This window comes from Physella acuta, unplaced genomic scaffold, assembly GCF_028476545.2.
Source record: "Physella acuta isolate Inbredline_101_S28 unplaced genomic scaffold, ASM2847654v3 ptg000199l, whole genome shotgun sequence".
NCBI lineage: Eukaryota > Metazoa > Mollusca > Gastropoda > Physidae > Physella > Physella acuta.
The window spans coordinates 185252-207500 of record NW_026731718.1 but is presented as its reverse complement, the minus strand read 5'-3'; the positions used below and the strand labels follow the sequence as shown (position 1 = coordinate 207500).

At 35.2% G+C, this 22249-nt stretch overlaps 1 protein-coding gene and 1 long non-coding RNA gene across 3 annotated transcripts in view; both read right to left on the bottom strand.

The window, feature by feature from the left end:
- LOC131937056 (uncharacterized) overlaps positions 1–103 on the bottom strand; it is a 12521-nt gene extending 12418 nt beyond the window's left edge. For both annotated transcript variants that reach the window (XR_009386156.1, XR_009386157.1), the window contains exon 1: positions 41–103. This is a non-coding gene — a long non-coding RNA (uncharacterized LOC131937056). The remainder of the gene's footprint in view (positions 1–40) is intronic.
- Positions 1–22249, bottom strand: part of LOC131937055 (low-density lipoprotein receptor-related protein 1-like) — a 57100-nt gene extending 34851 nt beyond the window's left edge. The window contains exons 1-2 of the mRNA XM_059294243.1: positions 22230–22249; positions 20340–20455 (exon numbers count right to left, since the gene is read on the bottom strand). Of these exons, the coding sequence (XP_059150226.1) occupies positions 20340–20436 (97 nt within the window). The 5' untranslated portion in view covers positions 20437–20455; positions 22230–22249. The remainder of the gene's footprint in view (positions 1–20339; positions 20456–22229) is intronic.

Sequence of the window (22249 nt, the reverse complement as noted above, 5' to 3'; positions counted from 1 at the left end):
TTAATGACAAAATTACCAGATATAAGTTTGGGGTAATTACCGCAGTAAATGTTTTTAGATCTCAGCAATCTTTCAATCTTAAGGTCGACATCGTATTTGGTTATTCAATCTTAAGGTCGACATCGTATTTGGTTAAACGACAGTTTTTCTTCATGCACAAGTTAAACAGATAAACCAGTCTAAAGTAAAAAAAAAGAATTAAAATTCAAGTTACCATGTCTTACTATTTACATCAATTTTATTGTCTTAAATAATTTTTGAACTTTCCATGTCTTGCTATTTACATAACCCTTCACTGCTTGAATTAATTTTGTGAAAGCTTTTTGAGGAGAAAAAATATTACAAGGTAGGCTGTGGTCTGTAGTGTAGAGAGCACAAATAATTAAGAAGTTGAATTAAATAATAAAATAATGTTCATTTTGCAAAATAGCATTATGTAGCAATTTTGCTACAGTTTGCAACCCTCAGTAAAATACGTTAAAATTTAAACAAAATTAAAAATCATTTATCAGTGGAAATTTATTGATTAATTATTGATATGAGTTAAACACTTATTTAAGCTAAATCTGGGGCATCAGAAATTCATTTACATTTTTGTGCACTATAATGCTATTACAAGTTATGTTATATTATATATTGTTATATATATATATATATATATATATATATATATATATATATATATATATATATATATATATATATATATATATATATATGTTTTGTATATATATATATATATTGTTATATATTGTTATATGTTATGTTATATATGTAGATCTAGAAAAGCTACTCAGCCATTATACTAACATAGTCTTCATCCATGTTGTGGAAAAAAATCTTAAACAGCCGAAAGGCTTTGCACTAAAAACTAAGTTGGTCAATTCCTATTCCTCACAAATACTAGAGAAACTTTCAATATCTTACTATTAGACTGTAATATTTGCAATTTTGTATCATTGTGAACTTTTAATATCTCTACTAGCAACTTTGTATTATTTGTGAACTTTCAATATCTTATTATTGACATTGATAATAGTAATTGTGTGTGATTTTACACCTTCTGGTTAAAGGGTCATAGCGTAATAATATCATAGGCCCCCGCGATAGATGGAAGATTACAAATACAAAACACTTGTTTTTATCTAGTGTGTTCCGTCTATGAATAAATCGATTGTATGTAAGACATACCACTTTTTAATTTCTCGTATATGCGAAGTATAGAGAAAGTCTTGTAATCGTGCAGAAAAAAATCGATATTTGACGTTTTAGGGCTCCTTGAGTCGGAAAAAAATAGTTTTGCAATCTTGTCCATAAGTCTGTGTGTATGTGTGTCTGTGTGTGTATGTGTGTGTGTGTCTGTAAACACGATAACTTAAGTACCGTTACAGCTAGGTTGATGAAATTTTATATTAAAATATTAAATCAAAATCGTAGATGCGTTTCGACTTTTGAGCGATTTCCGATAACCGGAAGTGGTACTTTTTCTACTTTGAATTTTTCAAAAGCCTATAACTTGAGTACTATTTCAGATAGATAAATGAAATTTCACATGTAAGTAAACGATCTAATTCTCTACCATCATTCAAATTGTGAGTTATTTCCGTTGATTGAAAGTACTAATTTACGCTATTTCCGATTTCTCAAAAAACGAATGTAAATTTATAAAGTACTAATAATATTCCGCACTATTATGCATGTTTTATTTGGCGTTCACGGGTGTGCAATTCTTTTTTCTACGAGATTTTATTCTATTTTTAAAACTTTAAGTATTTTAAATGGATTAAAATTCTTGTCTATATCCCGAGTCCCCATCCCCTGTTTTTTTATAAAAGAATATTCGAGAAAGTTTAGGGGAGATCGTTCCCGGTTTATTTGTTTAAATCGTAAGTAGATTTAAAATGTTATTTTGTTATTTTAAAGAGTAGTATACCAATGCTTGATGGATATGCTTTTTTAGAATGATCTAACTAGCAAAATAATAAAAGTATGTATAGGGAAGAATGTGTGTGAACGAGAGATAGGGGGCATTGAGTGAGAATCCATGGAATTCTTTTTTCAGCTAGGAACAGTTGGTTCGAGAATATCTTTTTGACAGCTAGTGTAATCTATACTAATAGTTTCAATATCCTGTCATTTTGTTAATCTATCTTTCTTTATATTGGTCATACAGGAACAATATACTTAAAAAGCTGGTTCCAAAAGTTTCCAAATCATATTGTTCAACCTAAATGGAATATTTTATAACATTTGTGTAATAAGTACAAAATTACGTCCGGTTTATAAAGGCTAGAAATAGTGAAAGGCTAGAAATAGTTACTAGTAATATAATAGTAATTAAGCAAACAATTTTAATTGTTAATTTGGATTAGTTGAGTCAGGGTGTTGTGGTGATTAGGGATGTTATATTATTTAAGGTAGATACAATACTACGATATACTCCATATATCACTATTGCGTATTTTTATCATAAAAATGTATTGTTCTGACCAGAGGCGTATCCAGGTTTTCGGTTTAATGTGATCGAATTTGTAATATATATATATATATATATATATATATATATATATATATATATATATATATATATATATTTATATATATATATATATATATATATATATATATATATATATATATATATATATATATTTATATATATATATATATATATATATATATATATTAGCTGTATGTTATTGCTTCGCTATGATGTAAAATAAATTGAAAGTAGCACTCTGAAGTAATTAAAAAGAAACACACAATGTAGGCCGACAAAACAAAAAAAATGTATTACTCTAAACAATATATATATATATATATATATATATATATATATATATATATATATAATACAACCAAACACAATGAACAATATATATATATATATATATATATATATATATATATATATATATATATATATAATACAACCAAACACAATGAACGCAGCATAATCTGTTTCGTAATCCTTGTAAAAAAATTACATAATTATTCCTGGGACATTTATTAAGACAAGCGAAAAGGGAAAACAATAAATATCTTAATATAAATATGTATATGTCTAAACGTTTTATTATAAATATCAAAACAAATCAATAATTACCTAAGAATCTAATTAAGTAGCTTAACACTTATTAAAAAATATTTTGTCTACAATCAGAATTAAATCCATTGTCATCATAAATGCTAAAGTATTACAGCATAATGAAATTTAAAAAAAAAATCAGAGTTGGTATAAAAGCCAGCTATTCAATTTAAAAGTACAACATTCGGAATAAAAGCCTACATATAACTTAAATATCGGTCTTACATTTCAGATCATGCACTTTTTGATTAGCTACTGACTTTTTGTGTTCTTTAAAGATATTTTTAACATAATGAGAAGGTATGGATTAGATCACTGTATTGCTCACACACCTTTTACTGGTAATTGCATAAACAATATTCACAGAGATTTACGTTTTAAAAGCTATGATTCTGGCGGCATGGTACTTTGGTACATCATTACGCGTTTTCCCAAATTTACTTAACGTGTGGGTTGGGGGGAGGAGGGGTTAAACTTCATTCACCACTGTCCGGTCACTTTAGATCAATTATCCAACCCAGCGTATATCTAGGTGTGACATTAATGTCGCTCTACACATATGTGGTGGTGAGGTGTGGGTGGATAACCAACTCAGAATAAACATAGCGTCAGTTTTTAGATGACTGTTTTAAACATAGGTAGTCATCCATAAATGACTTCACGATTTTTTGACGATTTTTACATCCACCTCACCTCCGTCACACGTCGTCACAAAAAGCCAGACCCCCACTAAAATGACGTCACACCTCAGCCTGCAACCCCCCTCAATATTGATTTTTTTTTTAACAGCTATATTTTCCAAAATCTTGTCTGAACTATTTCAAAATAGAGTATTTTAATCAATTGTTATTACAATTTATTAAAGCAGTTTTCTAAAACGCAAAATAACGTCTGAAATTCGTTTTCTAACATTGCTTTTTACATTTCGTATATACGTAGTATAGAGAAAGTATTGTAATCGTGCAAAAAAAATCGAGATTTTTACAAATCTCGACGTTTTACACCTCACTGATACGGAAAAACATAATTTTGCAATCTTGTCCGTATGTCTGTGTGTGTGTGTGTCTGTGTGTGTGTCTGTGTGTCTGTGTGTCCGTGTGTAAAAACGATAACTTGAGTACCGTTACAGCTAGGTTAATGAAATTTCATATATAAGTATTATATCAAAATCGTAGATCCGTATCAACTTTTGAGCGATTGCAAAATAGCAACTCTTCTTTGCTATCATCTGAATGAATATAGACTAAAACGAGCAACTGCGAACACGAACTCACGTCTGTTGATTTATCAACTTGAAAAGGAAACAATGGTGAAAGCTTTATTTCAACAAAAATGTGTTATTTAACATCTACGGACATGTCTGCTATAAGCCGCTGAATAGTAATATTAGGCAGAGATATTTTTGAATCTTTACTGCACTGGAATCCCCATTAATTAACTTCACCATCTTCAACATGCAGCGTTTTCTCCTATAATGTTTTTTTTTTGCTTGGCAATTTCTAATGCGATTTCATATATTGCTTGCACTAATGCTGTGTTTCCTTCGTGAAAACTTCCTATTATATCAAGTCTCTGACGTTTGCAACTAGCTTCATGCCAACGAAAGAACTCCATATCTTTTTTGGTGTGTTCCGAACGACTCGTCTTAAATGACGTTTTAGTTTTGAAGATTTCATAAACTCGTGACTGAGAACAACTTTGTACAGAACGCATTGCTTCTTCTCTATTCTCTATTCCATTTCCAGTGATGTTAGTAAAGCCGAATTTCAGATATTCTTCTATTAATGTTTTGTTTCTCATTACTAAGGTTTAGTATACCAGTTGGCGCCTCCCCCCCCCCCCCAGAGAGCCCTTCGTGACCCCCCATTTTGGGAACCCGTGGTTTAAAACTTTGTGTTTAACTTAAAAAGTTTCCAAAAAAACGGCGCCTCTTTGCTAAAAATGGCCCCTGCGTACGCTACTAGTTCTGACTTATATTGTTTTACACTCCATGGAGAGGTCGAGGGCAGGTTTTATAAATGTTTGAACTAATAATATAATTCTAAACGGCTTTTTAACGGTTTTATTCGATTCAAAAATATAAAAAAGGGTGTAATCGATTGTTGCTAAACGGCTTTAATTTTTGCAAATGTAACTATTATTTTATCGAATGCAATATGTTTTAAACGATATTTTTAAAAATTAAGTAGATCTATGATTATATTATTTACATAGACTTTTCATGCCTATATAGTAGCTAGTTGCACCAGTGAATAAAATATGACGTCACAGGCTCTAAACCTTGCGTGAACAATAAAATATAATTTAAATGTAGTCGTTCGCATTGCTATTTTAATCGTTTAAAAAGATAGAACGCTATTATGATTTCAATTGTATATGCCCTCCTTATTAGCAGCGGTTATTGACAGTTACCGCCGTATAATTTTTATTTCAATTTTTTTATTGTTTTTGTTAATCTCATATTGAGTTTAAAAGGTGAGTTTTTAAAAATTCACTTAACATAGTAAAACATTGAGACAAACTCTGTTAGTGGGATTATCTTCATTATTTATGAAACTTTCTTACTAGCATATTTATTTTAGGTTTATCCGTTTAGCAGACTAAGCAAATTGTTTCACAAACTAGGTACCCTATCAGCAGTATCGATACCGCATTTTCATGTTCCTTCGTTTTATAGGAATTTTGTCACCATTTTTAATACATTTTTTTCTCAAATAATTTTAATAATTAACTAGTCAATGAGTAGATTCAAAGATAATAAATAAATCTTTTTAAAGTAGTAAAAATTGTATGAATTGAGCTAATATGATGTGGCCTGTACTACGTGCTACTAATGATTAAATTAGGCATACGATAACTCAACACAAAGTTGAAATTAAGTTGTAAATAGAATGATTTAAAACTAAACATAATGACACTAGGTTCGATTTGAGTAAGACTATACGATTTTCAGTTTAATTTCTTAACTACAAAAAAATAATCTTTTTCGTAATTCGTAGAGGCTTAAATCTAAGAATCGAGAAAAGCGGTATCGCTAATATTTTGTCGCAATATCCGTGGTAATGAATTGAATCTGCCCTTCATCGTCAATAAATCAAGTCACTCTTTTTTACACAAATTCCCCTCCCCCATCCATAGCTTATCCTCATTGTTGCCTGACAAAATAACCAAGCTTTTGATAAATGTTATCCAAACTGGACAGTGTGGTCTGATATGTAGTACGCACGTTAACTAAACTGATACTTCGGTACCCGGCCTGGTGACCGTAGGTCATCCCACGAACAAGCTGTCCCTCACGTTCAAAACCAGGTGGCAAGATGTCGTGCCGGACAGAAACTTTCGTGTCTAGCGTATGTCTTTGTAGCTGCGTGAAATGCTCGATTCTTGATAACGTTGCTGTTTGTTTCGTGCCATTTATGTTCAGTTAGCTAACGCAACTCAAAGAATATCTCTTAACTGACATGCTTCCAGTAAGTCAAAAAAACTCATATATGTTGAACTGTACTGATCTGTTACTATGATACCGTTTACTTAGGAAATAGGAATGTTTATTTTTTGTACTTCTATTTTATTTTTACTACTATTATGATGTTTGAGTTAAATGATTGAATTTAGCCAATGGTCTATTTTAATTTAAATAATTTTTAATAGACCACTTTTAAATTAAATAATTTATTAATATCTTGGTAGAGATACTCTATGCAGTTGTAAATACTTATTTGAAAATTTTATAATTGTGCGCCTACGTAGAGTTATATACCATTCGCTTTTTTTCTATACTCTCGAGAATTTTTGTTTTTACACACTGCCCGCGGATCATATCAGCTACCTTTAAAACTAAAATAAGACGAATAAATATGGACATAATACAGGCCTACGCCCCAACAAATGACAGCAAAGAGGAGGACAAAGACGAATTCTACAACAGGCTGATGACCATTATCCAGAACCGCCCAAAAAGAAACATCCTTATACTCATGGGCGACTTCAATGCTAAGATTGGAAGCGACAACAGATGATATGAAGAATGTATAGGACAGCAGGGTTTAGGTGAGATGAACGAAAACGGAGAAAGATTTGCTGACTTGTGAGCCACAAATAATTTAGTGATTGGGGTAGTCTCTTTTATCATAAAAGGATACATAAAGCTACTTGGGTATCACCCGATTTATCTACAGAAAACCAGATTGACCATATATGTATCATAAAAAGTTCAGGAGATCACTTTAAGATGTACGTGTCAAGAGAGGAGCTGATATTGCTTCGGACCATCACCTACTGGTAGCTAAAGTAAAACTCAAACTGAAGAAAACATGTTGGAAAACAAAAGGAAATACAGATACAACACAGGCCTGTTTATTAGGATCCCTCTAAACTCAATGAATTTAAACTTCATATGTCCAATAGATTTAGCAACATTAAACAACAGCCGCACACGGGCTGCTAAATTAAAAGCACTGGAAGAATACACCGAAACAAACAAAAATGCCAAAAAAACGCATAAGGAAAGACAAACGGAGTTATTTGGAACTGCTGGCAAGAGAAGCGGAAGAAGCACTATAGCATGGTAATATTAGGGACGTGTACAATACAATTAAGAAGATATCTAGGAAGTACCAGTGAAGACCAAAGATGGAACGACAATACCTGATGCGTAAGGACAGACTAAGAGATGGGCAGAAAATTTTGAAGCACTACTGAATAGACCAACACAAGAGTGCACGCAAGACATACCACCAGCTGAAAATGACCTCCCTATAGACTGCAACCCACCTTCAAAAGAAGAGATACATAAAGCTATAAAGCAGCTGAAAAATTGAAAGGCTCCAGGAATAGATGCTATACCGACAGAAGCACTGACATCAGATATAGAAACTAGCACCACACTAATATAAACACTTTTCAAGAAAATCTGGGAAGATGAACAAATACCAGATGAGTTGAAGGAGGGAATACTCATAAAACTTCCAAAGAAAGGCGATCTTAGTGCATACTCTAACTATAGAGGGATAACACTTTTGTCCATCCCAGACAAAGTCTTCAACAGAATATTGTGACCTACTTAGGTCTTATGTTTTTATAATTTAGTTTTTGATTTATGTAATCGACCTTGGCAGAGCTGTGGTGCAATCGCCAGTATTTTTCCGTCACGTCATGTGATGAAATTTCCCAATAAATTTTTAATTGGTTATTTCGAACTTTGGCGATTTCCCAACCAATAGTCTTATGACTTTGGAGTGACCTCCCCTGGTTCTGGGGTGATTTCAAAACCCTGAACGCGCAGGCTCTAGGCAGCCGCTTACCAGACATTCCGGGAGAGATTGCCATGTGTGTGATGCTATATTGTGTTACATAGTTTAAAGCAGCATTTTCCCCCATTTATTTGTGATTTTAGTATTATTCAGTGCTTTAAGTTAATTTTCTATAAGCTGTGTTAATTTCCTAGTGCCATATCTGTGATATTTATAACCTAGTGATTTTTCATCAACTCGTAAGTTGGGTTTTGGTTTATTTTGCAATCTTAGATTTTATATTATTTTGCACAGACTTAGTGTCACATTTTATACTTGTACTCATTTTAAAAGGTTATTAATAGATTAAAGTTGTTGTTAGTCACAAGAGTTCATCGTGTCTTTCCCCTAGAAGTTATTCACCAGTCCGCGTTGAGTTTTTTGTGTCTAATACTCTTCAGTTGTTGTCATCTGTTATTAGCCATTCAAAACGAATCCGGTACGTTCGCTAGCTCTGCGAATGTTAGAATAGCGTTCGTAATAATATGATTAAACAGAATGAAGGAAGCAATAGATCCCCAGCTTCGAGATCAACAGGCGGGCTTTAGGAAGGAAAGGTCATGCTTAGACTAAATTGCTACCCTGCGCTCTCATCTTTGAACAGACCCAAGAGTGGAACTCATCTCTCTATATTAATTTCATAAATTATGAGAAGGCCTTTGATAGCCTGGATAGACAGTCTTTGTGGAAATTGTTAAGACACTACGGAGTGGTGCCACAGAATATAGTCAACATTATTTTGTCTTCATATCAAGGTCTGAAATGTAGAGTAGTGCATGGCCAACAGACTACAGAGGCCTTCCCAGTACGGACCGGAGTAAGGCAGGGTTGCCTACTTTCACCATTCCTATTAATGCTGGTCATAGACTGGGTTATGAAGATGTCAACAGAGAAAACGCGAAACGGTATACAGTGGACACTGTAGAGCCAGCTGGATGACCTTGACTTTGCTGACGACCTGGCCCTTCTTTCTTACACACGACAGCTTATGCAGGATAAACCAACAGGTTTGCTCATTTTTCTACATGCCTGGGCCTGAACATTCACAGAGGGAAAAGTAAAGTTCTCAAAGTCAATGCATTAAACAGCAACCCTATAACATTGTCAGAAGAATCCCTAGAAGAAGTGGATAGATTCACCTACATTGGAAGTATTGTTGACTAAGCATACTGCCTAGCTTTGCTTAGGTTTTTTCAAAAACATTTGAAAATGTGAATACTTAATACATACACACAGACATACGGACAAAAATGCAAAACTATGTTTTTCTGGCTCAGGGAGATGTAAAACGTCGAGATTAGCAAAAATCTCGATTTTTTTTTGCATGATTACAAGACTTTCTCTATTCTTTGTATATACGAGAAAGTAAAAAGGCAAAAACGTAAGAATGAAACCGAGGACGAAATACAAGTTAGAAAGCAAACAGACGCTAAGGGTCATGCTATTTCTGTTGCTAATGAAACAGTTAAAGAAACACAAGCCAAAAGGCAAAGTGATGCTTAGAGACATGCAATGGCTGTTGAAAATGAGTCTGCGGATGAAACTTTTAGACGCAGACAATAAGACAATGAAAGACATAAACAAGCTATTGCTAGAGAAACATTAGAAGAACGCCAAACTAGACAAACCCTAGAAGCTGTCCGCTTTCGAGAAAGACGTGCAAATGTCACACAAGAACAAAGAGCACAAAATACAAATCGAATGAGACTGAATAGATGAAGAACGACTGATATTCCGTTGGCTTGGACTGATTTCGATGATTTCGATGAAAACAACGTTCCAATACACAATTGTGGACACATGGACCAGGTCTGTGAAAAATGCAGGCACGATTTTTTCCAAAAGAGCGACCTACTGATACAATGTTTACAGTTTATTGTAATAAGGGAACAATAGAGTTACCAAAATTTGAACGTCATGACTATCTAAAGAAATTTATGCTTGGACATGACAGAGATTCCAAAATTTTTATGGAACATATAAGATCCTACAACGGTGCTTTTTCGTTCGTTTCGGTAGGAGCAAAAAAATTTTTTTTTCTAGAGGTCGTGGACCATTCACGTTTAGAATTCACGGGCAGGTTTATCACAGAAGCGGGACATTACACCCTACCGAAGGAGAGAAGCCAGTTTTCGCTCAATTCTATGTGTTGGATAAACAAGTGGCCATATCGGAAAGACTGGATAACGCTGCTAATGCGAATCGCCGAAGACATATAATTGAAAAACTGTATGAGGTGATGGAGGAAAAGCCATTCTCCTTGGCATACCGGATGATGTATGAATTTGAGCGTGAAGAAACCGAAAGAGCTATTGCCAGCGGTGAAGAGATTCCTAAAATAACCATGCGTTTGAATCAGTATCGAGACCAGGACCAACGACGATACAGCGACGATGAGGTTGCTGTAGTTTTTACAAGCTCAGACGGAGAACCACAACTGCAGAGAGACATAATGGTATATTTGAGAGTTGACCGAGCAAATGTTCAGAGAATGCAACAAGTTTCTATTTTGCATAGGAATTTGGATGCATTATGCTATCCGCTTTTGTTTCGTAAAGGCCAACAAGGATGAGGGGGGGGGATTACGACTCACGGGATCGCGCAGAAATAGTGGGAATACGAGGAATAGAGTCAGCTAAAAATGTATTATTTATACTACTTGCAAGTTCGAGATTATTTTAACCCTCTGTTAAGCGCTGGGAGACAATACATCGGCGATGCTTATGCTAAAGCAGAGTCAAATGACTCAAACTTTATCCGAACACATCAAAAACAGTTGAGATGTTATACCTACAAAAATTATATTCCTTTTATTCAAAACGATGATAATAACTCGGCAGTACCGGTCGTAGAGTGATACTTCCATCCACATTCAGTGGAAGTCCGCGAAACATGCAACAGTTGTACCAAGATGCAATGGACATTATTAAAAAGTTTGGGAAACCAGATTTTTTTGTTACAATGACATACAACCTTTTACCAGGACAGAGATCCGAGAATAGGCCAGTCATTGTAGATCGAGTTTTAAGCTCTAATTGCAACATTTCAGAGAAAAAATTATTTGGTCGAGTCTTCGCATTAGTACACGTAATCGAGCCCCATGCACACTGTTGAAGCTGAATTTAAGCCCAGAGCGTGGACCATTGTTAACAAAGTTGTAGTCACAGAACTACCGAAAAAACAAAAGTTTCCAAGACTTTTTAGCTCAAATATGATACATGGTCCGTGTGGTGTCTTAAACCCCCAATCTCCCGGCATGGCTAATGAAAAACGCTCGAAAAAGTTTCCAAAGAAATTCTCAGAGGAAACAAAGATAGTACAGATGGACATCCTATACACATGAGAAGGAAAAAATGAGGCAGTTACGGTTGGGAAGCATTCAGTTGATATCTCTTAGATAGCGCCTTACAATGCTTATCTAATGTTAAAATATGAATGCCACATTAATGTGGAAATTAGCGAATCTTTTTCAAGAATTAAGTATCTGTTCAAGTATGCTTACAAAGGCACTGATAGAACTAATTTTCAGCTAACAGGTGATGAAAATGCAAAACATTTCAAGTACCACGAGATTCCCGAACATTATGTGATTCAGGAAAAGGAGGGAGATTGCGCTGTGCGGAAGAGATTGCAGGGAAGAGTAATTGTAAGAATCCTCCCCGTTAATATTAATGACACCGAGGGGTACTTTTTGAGACTATAGCTTCTCCATGTTCAAGGAGTAACATCCTTTTAATATTTGATAGAAGTTGATGGAATTAGCTATAATAGCTACTATAAAGCTGCTAAGGAGAAAGGTTTAGGCATTGATGAAAATGTTTGGATGAGACATTGGCAGAGGCATGCATTGTTGCTATGCCATAAAAAGCTCGAGCACTTTTTGCGTACATGTGTTTGTACTGTGAAATTACAGATGTTTTCAACTTATGGAACCAACACAGAGGCAGATTAATAGAAGATTTTTGCTAAACAAGACTGCGACATGTGTGGTTCATGTTGGGCAAATGAATGAATACATTGACAGAGAACAAAAGAGCATGTTAGGGCAGGAGATGGAGGCAAGCCTAATGAAAAGCAACGAGCTGCCTTTGATGCGGTCATGGAAGCCGTGAACGATCACACTGTAAGAAGCAAGTGTTTTTTTCTTGACGGTCCAGGTGGTACCGGAAAGACTTATCTGTATGATACTTTGCTTCATACAAAGGTAGGTCAATCAATGCTTGCGGTCGCCTCAACCGGCATTGCCGCTAATCTTTTGAAGATTGGTAAAACCTACCGTTCTCAGTTTGGTTTACCTTTGAAACTAAATGAAACTTCTGTCTCTAGATTTACAGCGACTTCTAAAAAAGCTGAACAATTTAGAAAAGCCATCGGAACTCTTATAGATGAAGCATCAATGTCTCCAGCACTTGCTGCTGAATTCATCAATAAGCTTTTTGAAGACATTACGACATCAAACATTGCTTTTGGAGGGAAAGTTTTCTTGACAGGGGAAGATTTTCGCCAATGTTTACCTGTAGTTCCTGGTGCCGAACCAGCTAAAGTAGTTCTAGCAAGTTTAAAGCATTCGAAACTCTGGGACGAGTTAAAAATTTAAATTTTGATCAGAATGTTATATCAGTTAACACCGAGTACAGCAATTGGCTGTTGAAACTGGGGAATGGTGACCTGGGCAATGACTTTGATCTAGGAAAAGACATTATAGAGATCCCATAACAAATTATTGAATCAGACAACATCGTCAAGACAATTTACGGGGCATGATTGAAGCATAAACAAATGGAACAGTTTTATGGAATTGGAAATTTATGTCCCAAAAATGAAGACGTTGACTCAATTAACCAAAAGGTCTTGGACATTCTGGAAGGGAAGGAAAAGGCTCATTTGACTTTTGACTCAGTATCTGAAGCCAAGGAAGACACTGGCGACTATCCATCAGAATTGTTGAACACTTTGAACCCATCAGGTACAGCACCTAATGAGTTGAAGCTAAATGTTGGAACAAAAATTTAGCTTTTAAGGAATTTGAACATGAACCAAGGATTGTGCAATGGTTCTAGATTAGTCGTAACTAAGAAGATGAGAGTAAAGGCTGATATCAGTAAACAACTCAACACACCTATACCGTATGATATCAAAAGGTAACACAACACAAATATACCGTCTGATACAAATAGACAGAAGAATAGAGCTATACTCAATTTGCCCAAAGCTGGTTACGGTTTTAGTCAACACTCGCAAGTGCCATTTGGAACTGTCTCGAAGTCGGACAAGCGTGTCGTGCAGCGTGCCAGCTTTTTGAAAGACAAACGATACTGTCAGGTACCGGTATTAGTACCAGGTGTGAGGAGGAATGACAGTACAACCCCATAGAGAAGGAAAATGTAAAATGTTTCACACTTGCCTGATACAAAATCGATCACTTACTCACTTACCCTCAAAGGATGACTATTACTCACATACCCACTGAGGAAGTGTTAACACAGACGGATTTACGTCAACATTATTAGTGATCTGTAGCTTTGTGTTCCTTCTATCTAAGGGCCCACAAAAGAGTTTTTGTAAACTATAATGAACCTTTTTCAATAAAATTATTTTTTTAGCATTAATTTTTTCTTTTCTTTTTTTTTCAAACCATGGTGGAGGCTGAATTATTTTTCGGCTACAGTTATATGTATATAAACTTTTTTGTTAACAGACTTCTTTTTAAAATCTATAAATATTTGACACTGCCATACAGTATATGGATTTATAAAAGGCCCCATATACAAATTAGCTTAGGGCCTTATTAAGTCTAACGTCGGTCCTTAGTGGCATTTGTTTTTAATCGCACCTGAAAACGAATAATGCTGAAATATACCTACAATTTGTTCCTTAAACAAATAACGAAACTTTCTTACTTACAAACTTGATCCTCATTGTCCTTATCAATGTCATACCCCTTCTCGTCAAAGTCTTTTAAACAGCTGGGGTCGTTGCAACCTTGACAGAAGTCACAGTGGGTAGATGTGTAATAAACATAAACATACGTGTTAAGTAGTCGGTCGTATAGAATGAGTGCACTTAGTATATAATTATTTAACGTCAGAAAAATCAAAGCTCACCATTCACATAAATATGTTAGGAATAAAAGAAGGCTAAATGGAAATGTATTCTGTGTATAGTTTAGAATTTGAAAAAAACACATGTGTATGGAACGGCGTGGGTCCATGCAAGTAGAACATCCCTAAGTCGACCGACTTATCTCTGATGGGTACCTGAGTCCACCCAGCTTTAATGGGTACTAACTCATTAAAGGGAAGTAAAAACAGTGGTGCAAACTGCAGACCATACCTTCTCTTCATCTTCATCTGCCGAGGTCAAGAAACCTATGAACTCTACTTCATCTGCCCGATGGATTGATTAGTCTAAAGAGGAATCTTTACTTTTTTACACAAACACTAACATACTCACATACATATGTGTGGGTGTGTGTGCGTGCCTGTGTCTTTATATAATATGTAATATTTAACGAGATATATTTGACAAGCATCACGAGTAAAGGCTTTTTCTTTCTACCATATTGTTAAAGCCTTGTCCATGTTTCTCTCAGAACAAACAGTTCTAACCTTACCTGAGATTGTCAGTAGCTGCTGTCTGGCCAACATGTGGATTGAGTTGCCTTCATACATCACAAGATAATAAAAGACAAAGATGAAAACCAGTATCGCCAGGTACATATACCACTTCATAATGGAGAATTCACGAGTCAGTTAATCCTAACCTGGTAAGAACAAGATTAAGGAATTCTAGAGTCCTTAATCCTTACCTAGTAAGCACAGGACTGAAGAATTCAATGAGTTCATGTATAACTTACGAGCTGACCCGCGCAGTAAGCATACGCTGCAATTATTATTTTCTACTTTTCAGTAATTCACAATTTGTGAATTCGACACTACCAATGATGCGATTGAAAATAATTTGCTTTAAAACACTGTCAGTAGCTTGTAAAGGACGATTATCCTCCCCCTCCCTCCCCCTCCCCTCTCCCCCGTCACGACAGTTTACAGACGACAATGAATAGATTAAGCATAACGTATTAACTCTCATTAGTTTCAAATCGTTTAAAAGCTAAATTATCTGCCCCAATATCATTCACTAATTCGACCTGGCTCTACGATTGTAAATATTTGGCACACCAGACTGGTTGGGCTGAGTGTGGCAGCGATATGGTCTGTTGAGCATACCTGGAGAGGGAGTGGTAGATTCGGCGTGTCCCGCATGTTCCCTCTATGTAGAGAATTATATATATATATATATATATATATATATATATATATATATATATATATATATATATATATATATATATATTGTCGTGTAACTCTGTTGTAACTATCACATTACTGTGATTTGTCTAGACTTTAAATAGAAAATAATTTTTCGTGTCGCCAAAATATATTAGGTTACGATATGTAGGCCTCCGTATTATTGTTTCAATTTTGTATTTTATACTAAACAGTGTTATATTTGAAAAGTTCTATATGTCATCTGTGACAAAAGGAGTCATTTTACACCTCATGGGATTTTAAGCTAGCTAGAAAACAACAGAGGAAGATTTTGTTAAATACGCTTGTATTAAGTTCACATTATCTGCCATTTTGTCCAAGCATGAAACTAATTCTTGATTAATTTCTCATACAGTGATTTCGTTTAAGCGTTCCATATATCTTCGTCCTCGGAGACAATGCAAGTATTTCGAAATTGTTTTTTAATAGATACAATGGTTCGAATCTCCGGGCAGATGGGGCTCGATAGCTGGGGAAAGCAACTAATCAACTGCTCCCTTTGTTCTTGGATGGACAATGTATATGGAAGCAAATCCAGAAAGAATGCAGGCTGAAATCGGAGTCAACGGCATATAAGACGCAAAATAAATTTACTTGTAGGCTACTACTTAACTGTGTTGGATTGGAAATCCCGTCCAACATTACAATAAAGAACGAAGAATCTATATATATAATTCTCTTCTTCGAGCCGTTAGAAAACAAGCTGCAAACGCTCTCCCTACCTCCCCACCCCTACATGGTTTTAGTGAGCTGTGTTCACTCTAAATGTTTACAAGCAGAGCCAACGATTTTAAACGTAGGGGGGGGAGGGGGGGGGGGGAGGGAAGGAAGGGGGGGGGGGTTATGGTCCTTAACGAGCTACTTATAGTGTTTTAAAGAAATATTTTCAGTGTCAGCGTTGGTACTGTCGAATTCACAAATTATGAATTATTGAAAATTAGAAACAACTAAATAGCGGCGTATGTTATGCCGCGGGCCGGCTCGTAGGATATTAATTTTTTATTTTGAAATAGTTTAATTATTACTAAATTCAATAACACAATGGGATAAATAACATAAAGTACTGCTTCTGGTCAACGGAAATTACGCAAAATTAATAGCAGGCAGAAAATTAGATCATTTCCTCATATGTGAAATTTCGTTTATCCATCTGAAACCAAAAGTAGAAAAAGTTCCACTTCCGGTTATCGAAAATCGCTGAAAAGTTTAAACAGAACTGTACATTTTATGTAATACTTATATGTGAAATTTCATCAACCTAGCTGTAACGGTACTCAAGTTATCGTGTTTACAGACAAATGTACAGGCATACATATGTGGTGGCGTAGATGCAGGTGTAGGATAGACAGTGTACGTGACGGAGACGATCGACGAAGCACGGGTTAGAATTAGATTGTGATTACGGGCGACATCATTGTGGGGGGTAGGTGTAGCAGACACGTATCTAGTTAGCCTTTGTGACCGTAATGGGGGTAGTTTATTAGCAGGGTCTGACATTTTAATTAGGTACGACAGAACTGTGGCGACATGCAAATTAGGTTAGACCGGATGGGAAAGACAAAGAAGTGAGGACGATGAGGGTTAGGAGACAGTTGAATCTAGGCAGTCGAGGTTGAGACCATTGTAGTGAGAGGACGGATTCAAGTGTAGAGTTAGGGAACAGTGTAAGGACAATAGTGTAGGAAACCTTGACCAGTAGGTGTAGGCAACAAATATATATTGTGTGAAGCATCGGATGTATAATAGGTAAAATATTGTGAATCAAACTGATATTCGAGTTGGCTTATTTACTGTACGGATATGAGAGTCTCGTCCTCGTCACAGTAGTAACTATATGTGGAAACTAATAGAAGAATAACAAGAAAAATAGAGAAAGCAAGCAATTTTTCCCCCACCACAACATACAAACACATAAATGGACAAAATTGCGAAACAATGTTTTTACGACTCAGGGAGGAGTAAAACGTCAAGATATGTGAAACACTCGGTTTCAATTTTTTGCACGATTACAATACTTCCGCTACACTTCCTATACGAGAAACTAAAAAAGATAAAAAAGAAACAACTACAGATACGTATATTATACTTGAAGCTACTATATAAACGTGCAATTTCCCGTGTCCCTGTTTTCTGACTAACATTAAACTACACGTTAACAAACTTACCTGCAACGTATCTGTGTAACTTCTGATAAGCCTGATATAAAAACTACACTCAATCTAAACGGCGTATTGATTTTTCTACTTAGATATATTGATCAGTCAATATTGATTTTTCAACTCCAAGTTGTATGAAATAATTCTTTAACCCGGAAGTCAATAACATAAGCGTAGTTCTACATGTTCTGTTTACACCTTTTGTTAAGCAGAAAAGCTTTTGCTTCATCTTGTAGGTAATGAAGACAAATAAGAAAGCCACTTCTTAAAGTAGGTAGTAGCCTACAGACCAGAAACAAAGCATCTGATTTTTACTGTAATACAGAAAAGCAATAGGGTACCTTGTTAAAATTTAAAACCGCTACAATTTTCAAACTTGATCTCCTTGTTCTAAGAATCGGTGTGCGGTATTTCACTTTGCGCAGACAAGTTCCTTACTTTAAAACAAGAAACTTTTCTAATCAAGTTCACTATTTATATTTTGTTAATGTTAACTATTGTAATGTACATACATTCTCTAAAACAGAAAATTGCATTTGGGGTCAGTGTAAGAAATGAATTTCCCTATTCCAACCAGACTGTTCATGTGCCAAGTGAAATAGTGTTCGCCTATTTCTGTAACCTCAACATATGAAGGGATACTGTGGTCAGCATTATAACCAGCCGACTTAACTTTCCCTAACTTAACTTTCCATTCGAAAAAGGTTGGACAGACGGATGTCAACTGATTTGACATACAATTTATGTGAGTGATCAATCACATTAAAACGAAACAAAATTAAAATCGCATAGTTTACTTTACTATTAAACAAATCAGGGAAGGGAAGCAACTCTGTCTATTAATTGAATTATTTTTACATGACACTTGTTACGGGTCAGTTGTAGGTTAGACTAGAATAGGATAGAATGATCTATAATTAGGGGAGAGTGAGTGTGTGAGTTGAGTTTACCCTAGAATATTGTTAACCCCGGTGTGTTTGTGTATTGTTATCCCAAGGTCGAATGCGGTATAAAAGCTGGAGTGAATGGTTGTTAGGGGTTAGTTGGTAGTGGTTAGGTCGAGGGGTATTCTGTAATGTGATATGTGAGACCTAATAAACGTATTGAACGTTAACCCGAGTCGTTCTTAAATTCGAATCTGACCTGGACGTAACAGTTCCTAAGGTTGTAACTTCACTACATGGTAGTGGAGATTTGTTAAAATGGTATTTGACCGAGTCAAGGGACTCAAACCCTCTCGCACTCACTCAGCGCAACAGACTGGTCAAGTCTTATTTGTATTGTTTCTTTTGCTTTTAACATATAAACTTTTGTGACGCCAAATTAAGATAAATAAATGTATAAATGTGTGTTACTAAGTTTCATTTTTAGTTTAATCATAATGTTGTATTATTGTGAAGTAATTAGTTTTTCTCAGGTCTATTAGACCCCTTTGTCATAACACGAAGGTGCACGGATTTGAGAGAATCACCACATCTCATCTCTCTTTAATCGGGACCCCCCCCCCTCTAACATATATATATATATATATATATATATATATATATATATATATATATATATATATATATATATATACATATATATATATATATATATATATATATATATATATATATATATATATATATATATTGTTACGACTGTGGGGGCATAGATTGCAGGGGTAGGGTTGATTATAGACGTGACCCAGACTAAACAGGTCTTGACGAAGACGATTGGCGGTGTACGTGTTGCAGTTAGATTGTAATTAAGGGCGATGGCATCAATGGGGGTAGGTGTAGCAGACACGTATCTAAATAATCTGGGCGACCTTGGTAGGTGGAGTAGACTGAGAAAGCTGGGTAGGTTTACTAGCAGGGTCTGACATTTTAATCAGGTACCCCAGAACTGTGGCGACATGCAAATTAGGTTAGACCGGACGGGGAAGATAAAGAAGTGAGGACTAGGAGGGTTAGAGACAGTTCACCAAGCAGCTCACCAAGGAGGACATTTAGTTGTACATAGTATAGATTAGACTAGGTGAGGATTTTCACATTGGTGGTGGTTACTCTTAAATATTGTACCTCTGTTGTGATAATTAAACTTGAGCTATTATTGTAAGGTGTTCATATGTCTTATTTTCTTGTTTTTGTTTACGATTCCCTGACTAGTTCAAAAGAATTAATGAAAGTTATATATATATAATGCTGGGAAAAAAATTGAACGAATCAGCTCTCGAAAACGGAAAACGATCTACTTTCAACTTACGATAATCTCGATGATCTATACTCAACTATAAACTCGACTACTCAAATTTTAAAATTATTATTTTAAAAAAATGTTTTCTCATAACCTAACGTTTATAGAAATAAAAAGGAGGAGAACATAAGCTATAAATGTTAACTTCTTTTTAAAAAATAAATTAATTTAAAATAGCTTCATCAAACAAAAGTTGGTTTAATTTGTAACCGATTTCTACGTTAGAAGTAATTACCGCAGTAAATGTTTTTAGTTTTCAGCAAAGTTTTTAAGCTTTTAATCTCAAGGTCCAATTCTTTTCTTGTCAAAACACAGTTTTTCTTGATGCACATTAGAAACCCAGTAACTAGTCTGGGGGAAAAAATTAAAAAGAAACTTTTGATGTATTACTTTTTACATCAATATTTGTAATTTTGAATTATTTGTGACCTTTCTGTCTTAATATGTATATTAATATTTTCAATTTTCTATTATTTGTGGTAAGCACAATATTAAAGAATTCTAGAGTCACTTAATCCTAACCTGGTAAGCACAAGATTATAGAATTCTAGAGTCACTTAATCCTAGCCTGGTAAGCAAAGGATTAAAGAATTCAAGTTACTTAATCCTAGCCTGGTAAGCCCAATATTAAAGAATTCAATAGTCACTTAATCCTTATCTAGTAAGCACACGATTAAAGAATTGAATGTGTTCCTTCTTAACCTATTTCTGCCTACACTACCGTATTGTAACTATCACAATAGTGTCGTTTCTCCAGACATTAAACAGAAAATCAATGTCCGTATCGCCGAACTATATTAGGTTACGATATGCAGGCCTACAGCATTATTGTTTCAATGGTGTGTTTTATACTACACACTATATATTATATTATATTTGAAATGTTCTGTATGTCTTCTCTGACTTTGTGAGTCACTTAGTGTCTCTGGGTATTTTGAGACAGCTTTAAAAAAGACGTGCTTCTAAAAGAATTCGGTTTATTTCTGTTTAATTATTTTACAAATTTGTTTGAAGTTTTTGTTAATTAAGCACACTTTTAAGAAGCTCACAATATCTGCCATTTTATTCATTTCTAAAAGTAAAGCTCGACCAATTTCTCATACCGCGATTTCGAATAAATTTTCCATGTATATTCGTCTCCAAAGACACTGCAAGGATTTCAAAATTGTTTCTGAATACATACAATGGTCAGATAGGTAAAGCTCATCGTTACTAAATCAAAAAAACCTCAAGCTCGGTAGCTGGGGACCAGAGGCATAGCGACCCTTTCCGGTGCCCGGGGACAAACTTTCAATTTGGCGCCCCCCGCCCGGGGACAAACTTTCAATTTGGCGCCCACTCCCCCCCCCGGATAAAACTTTCAATTTGCCCCCCCCCCCCCCCACCGGGACAAACTTTCAATTTGGCACCCCCCCCCCATATATTTTTTTATATTTATAATGCAAAACGGCAGCTAAAATGAGCTTTTATTTTTTTTCAACCCATTTTGGCGCCCCCTAGGGTGGCGCCCGGGGACATATGTACCCCCCGCTCCACCCCCTCTCGCTACGCCTCTACTGGGGACAGCAATTAATCTAGGAGAGACAACTCCAAAATCAAACATCTACTGCCTTGTAGTTTATACTTAGATGAACTAAGTCGATGGAAGCAAAGCCAAAAATAAAGCAGACTGAAACAGCACATTAGGCCCATAACAAGTTAACACGTAATACTTAATAGTGTTGGATTGAAAATCACGTCTAAAAAGAAAAGAATATTACATTTTCATATTGAAAAATTTAAAGGTTATTATGTTCAATAACAAGATTAAGTTCTGTCAGCCGCTTGATGGTGGCGAGGTGTTAATGACTGGTGATTGGTGTCAGGGAGCCCACCACAGACTTCAACAAGTGACAAGTACTTGTCTTTTAAAGTTAACGTCGCAAGCTACCTATTGGGCTTTAGAGCAAACATGTTTAACTTTAGCTATAATTTTCGTCTCGCCTAAAACTAGTTACGTATCACAAAGAATAAAAAGTCAAAATTTGAAGATACGTATATTATACATGAAGCTCCTAGACACACGTGTAATATTCTGTGCTCCTGTTTTTTTCACTGGCATTCAACTACACGACAACAAACTTACCTGCAACGTAAAACTTCTGG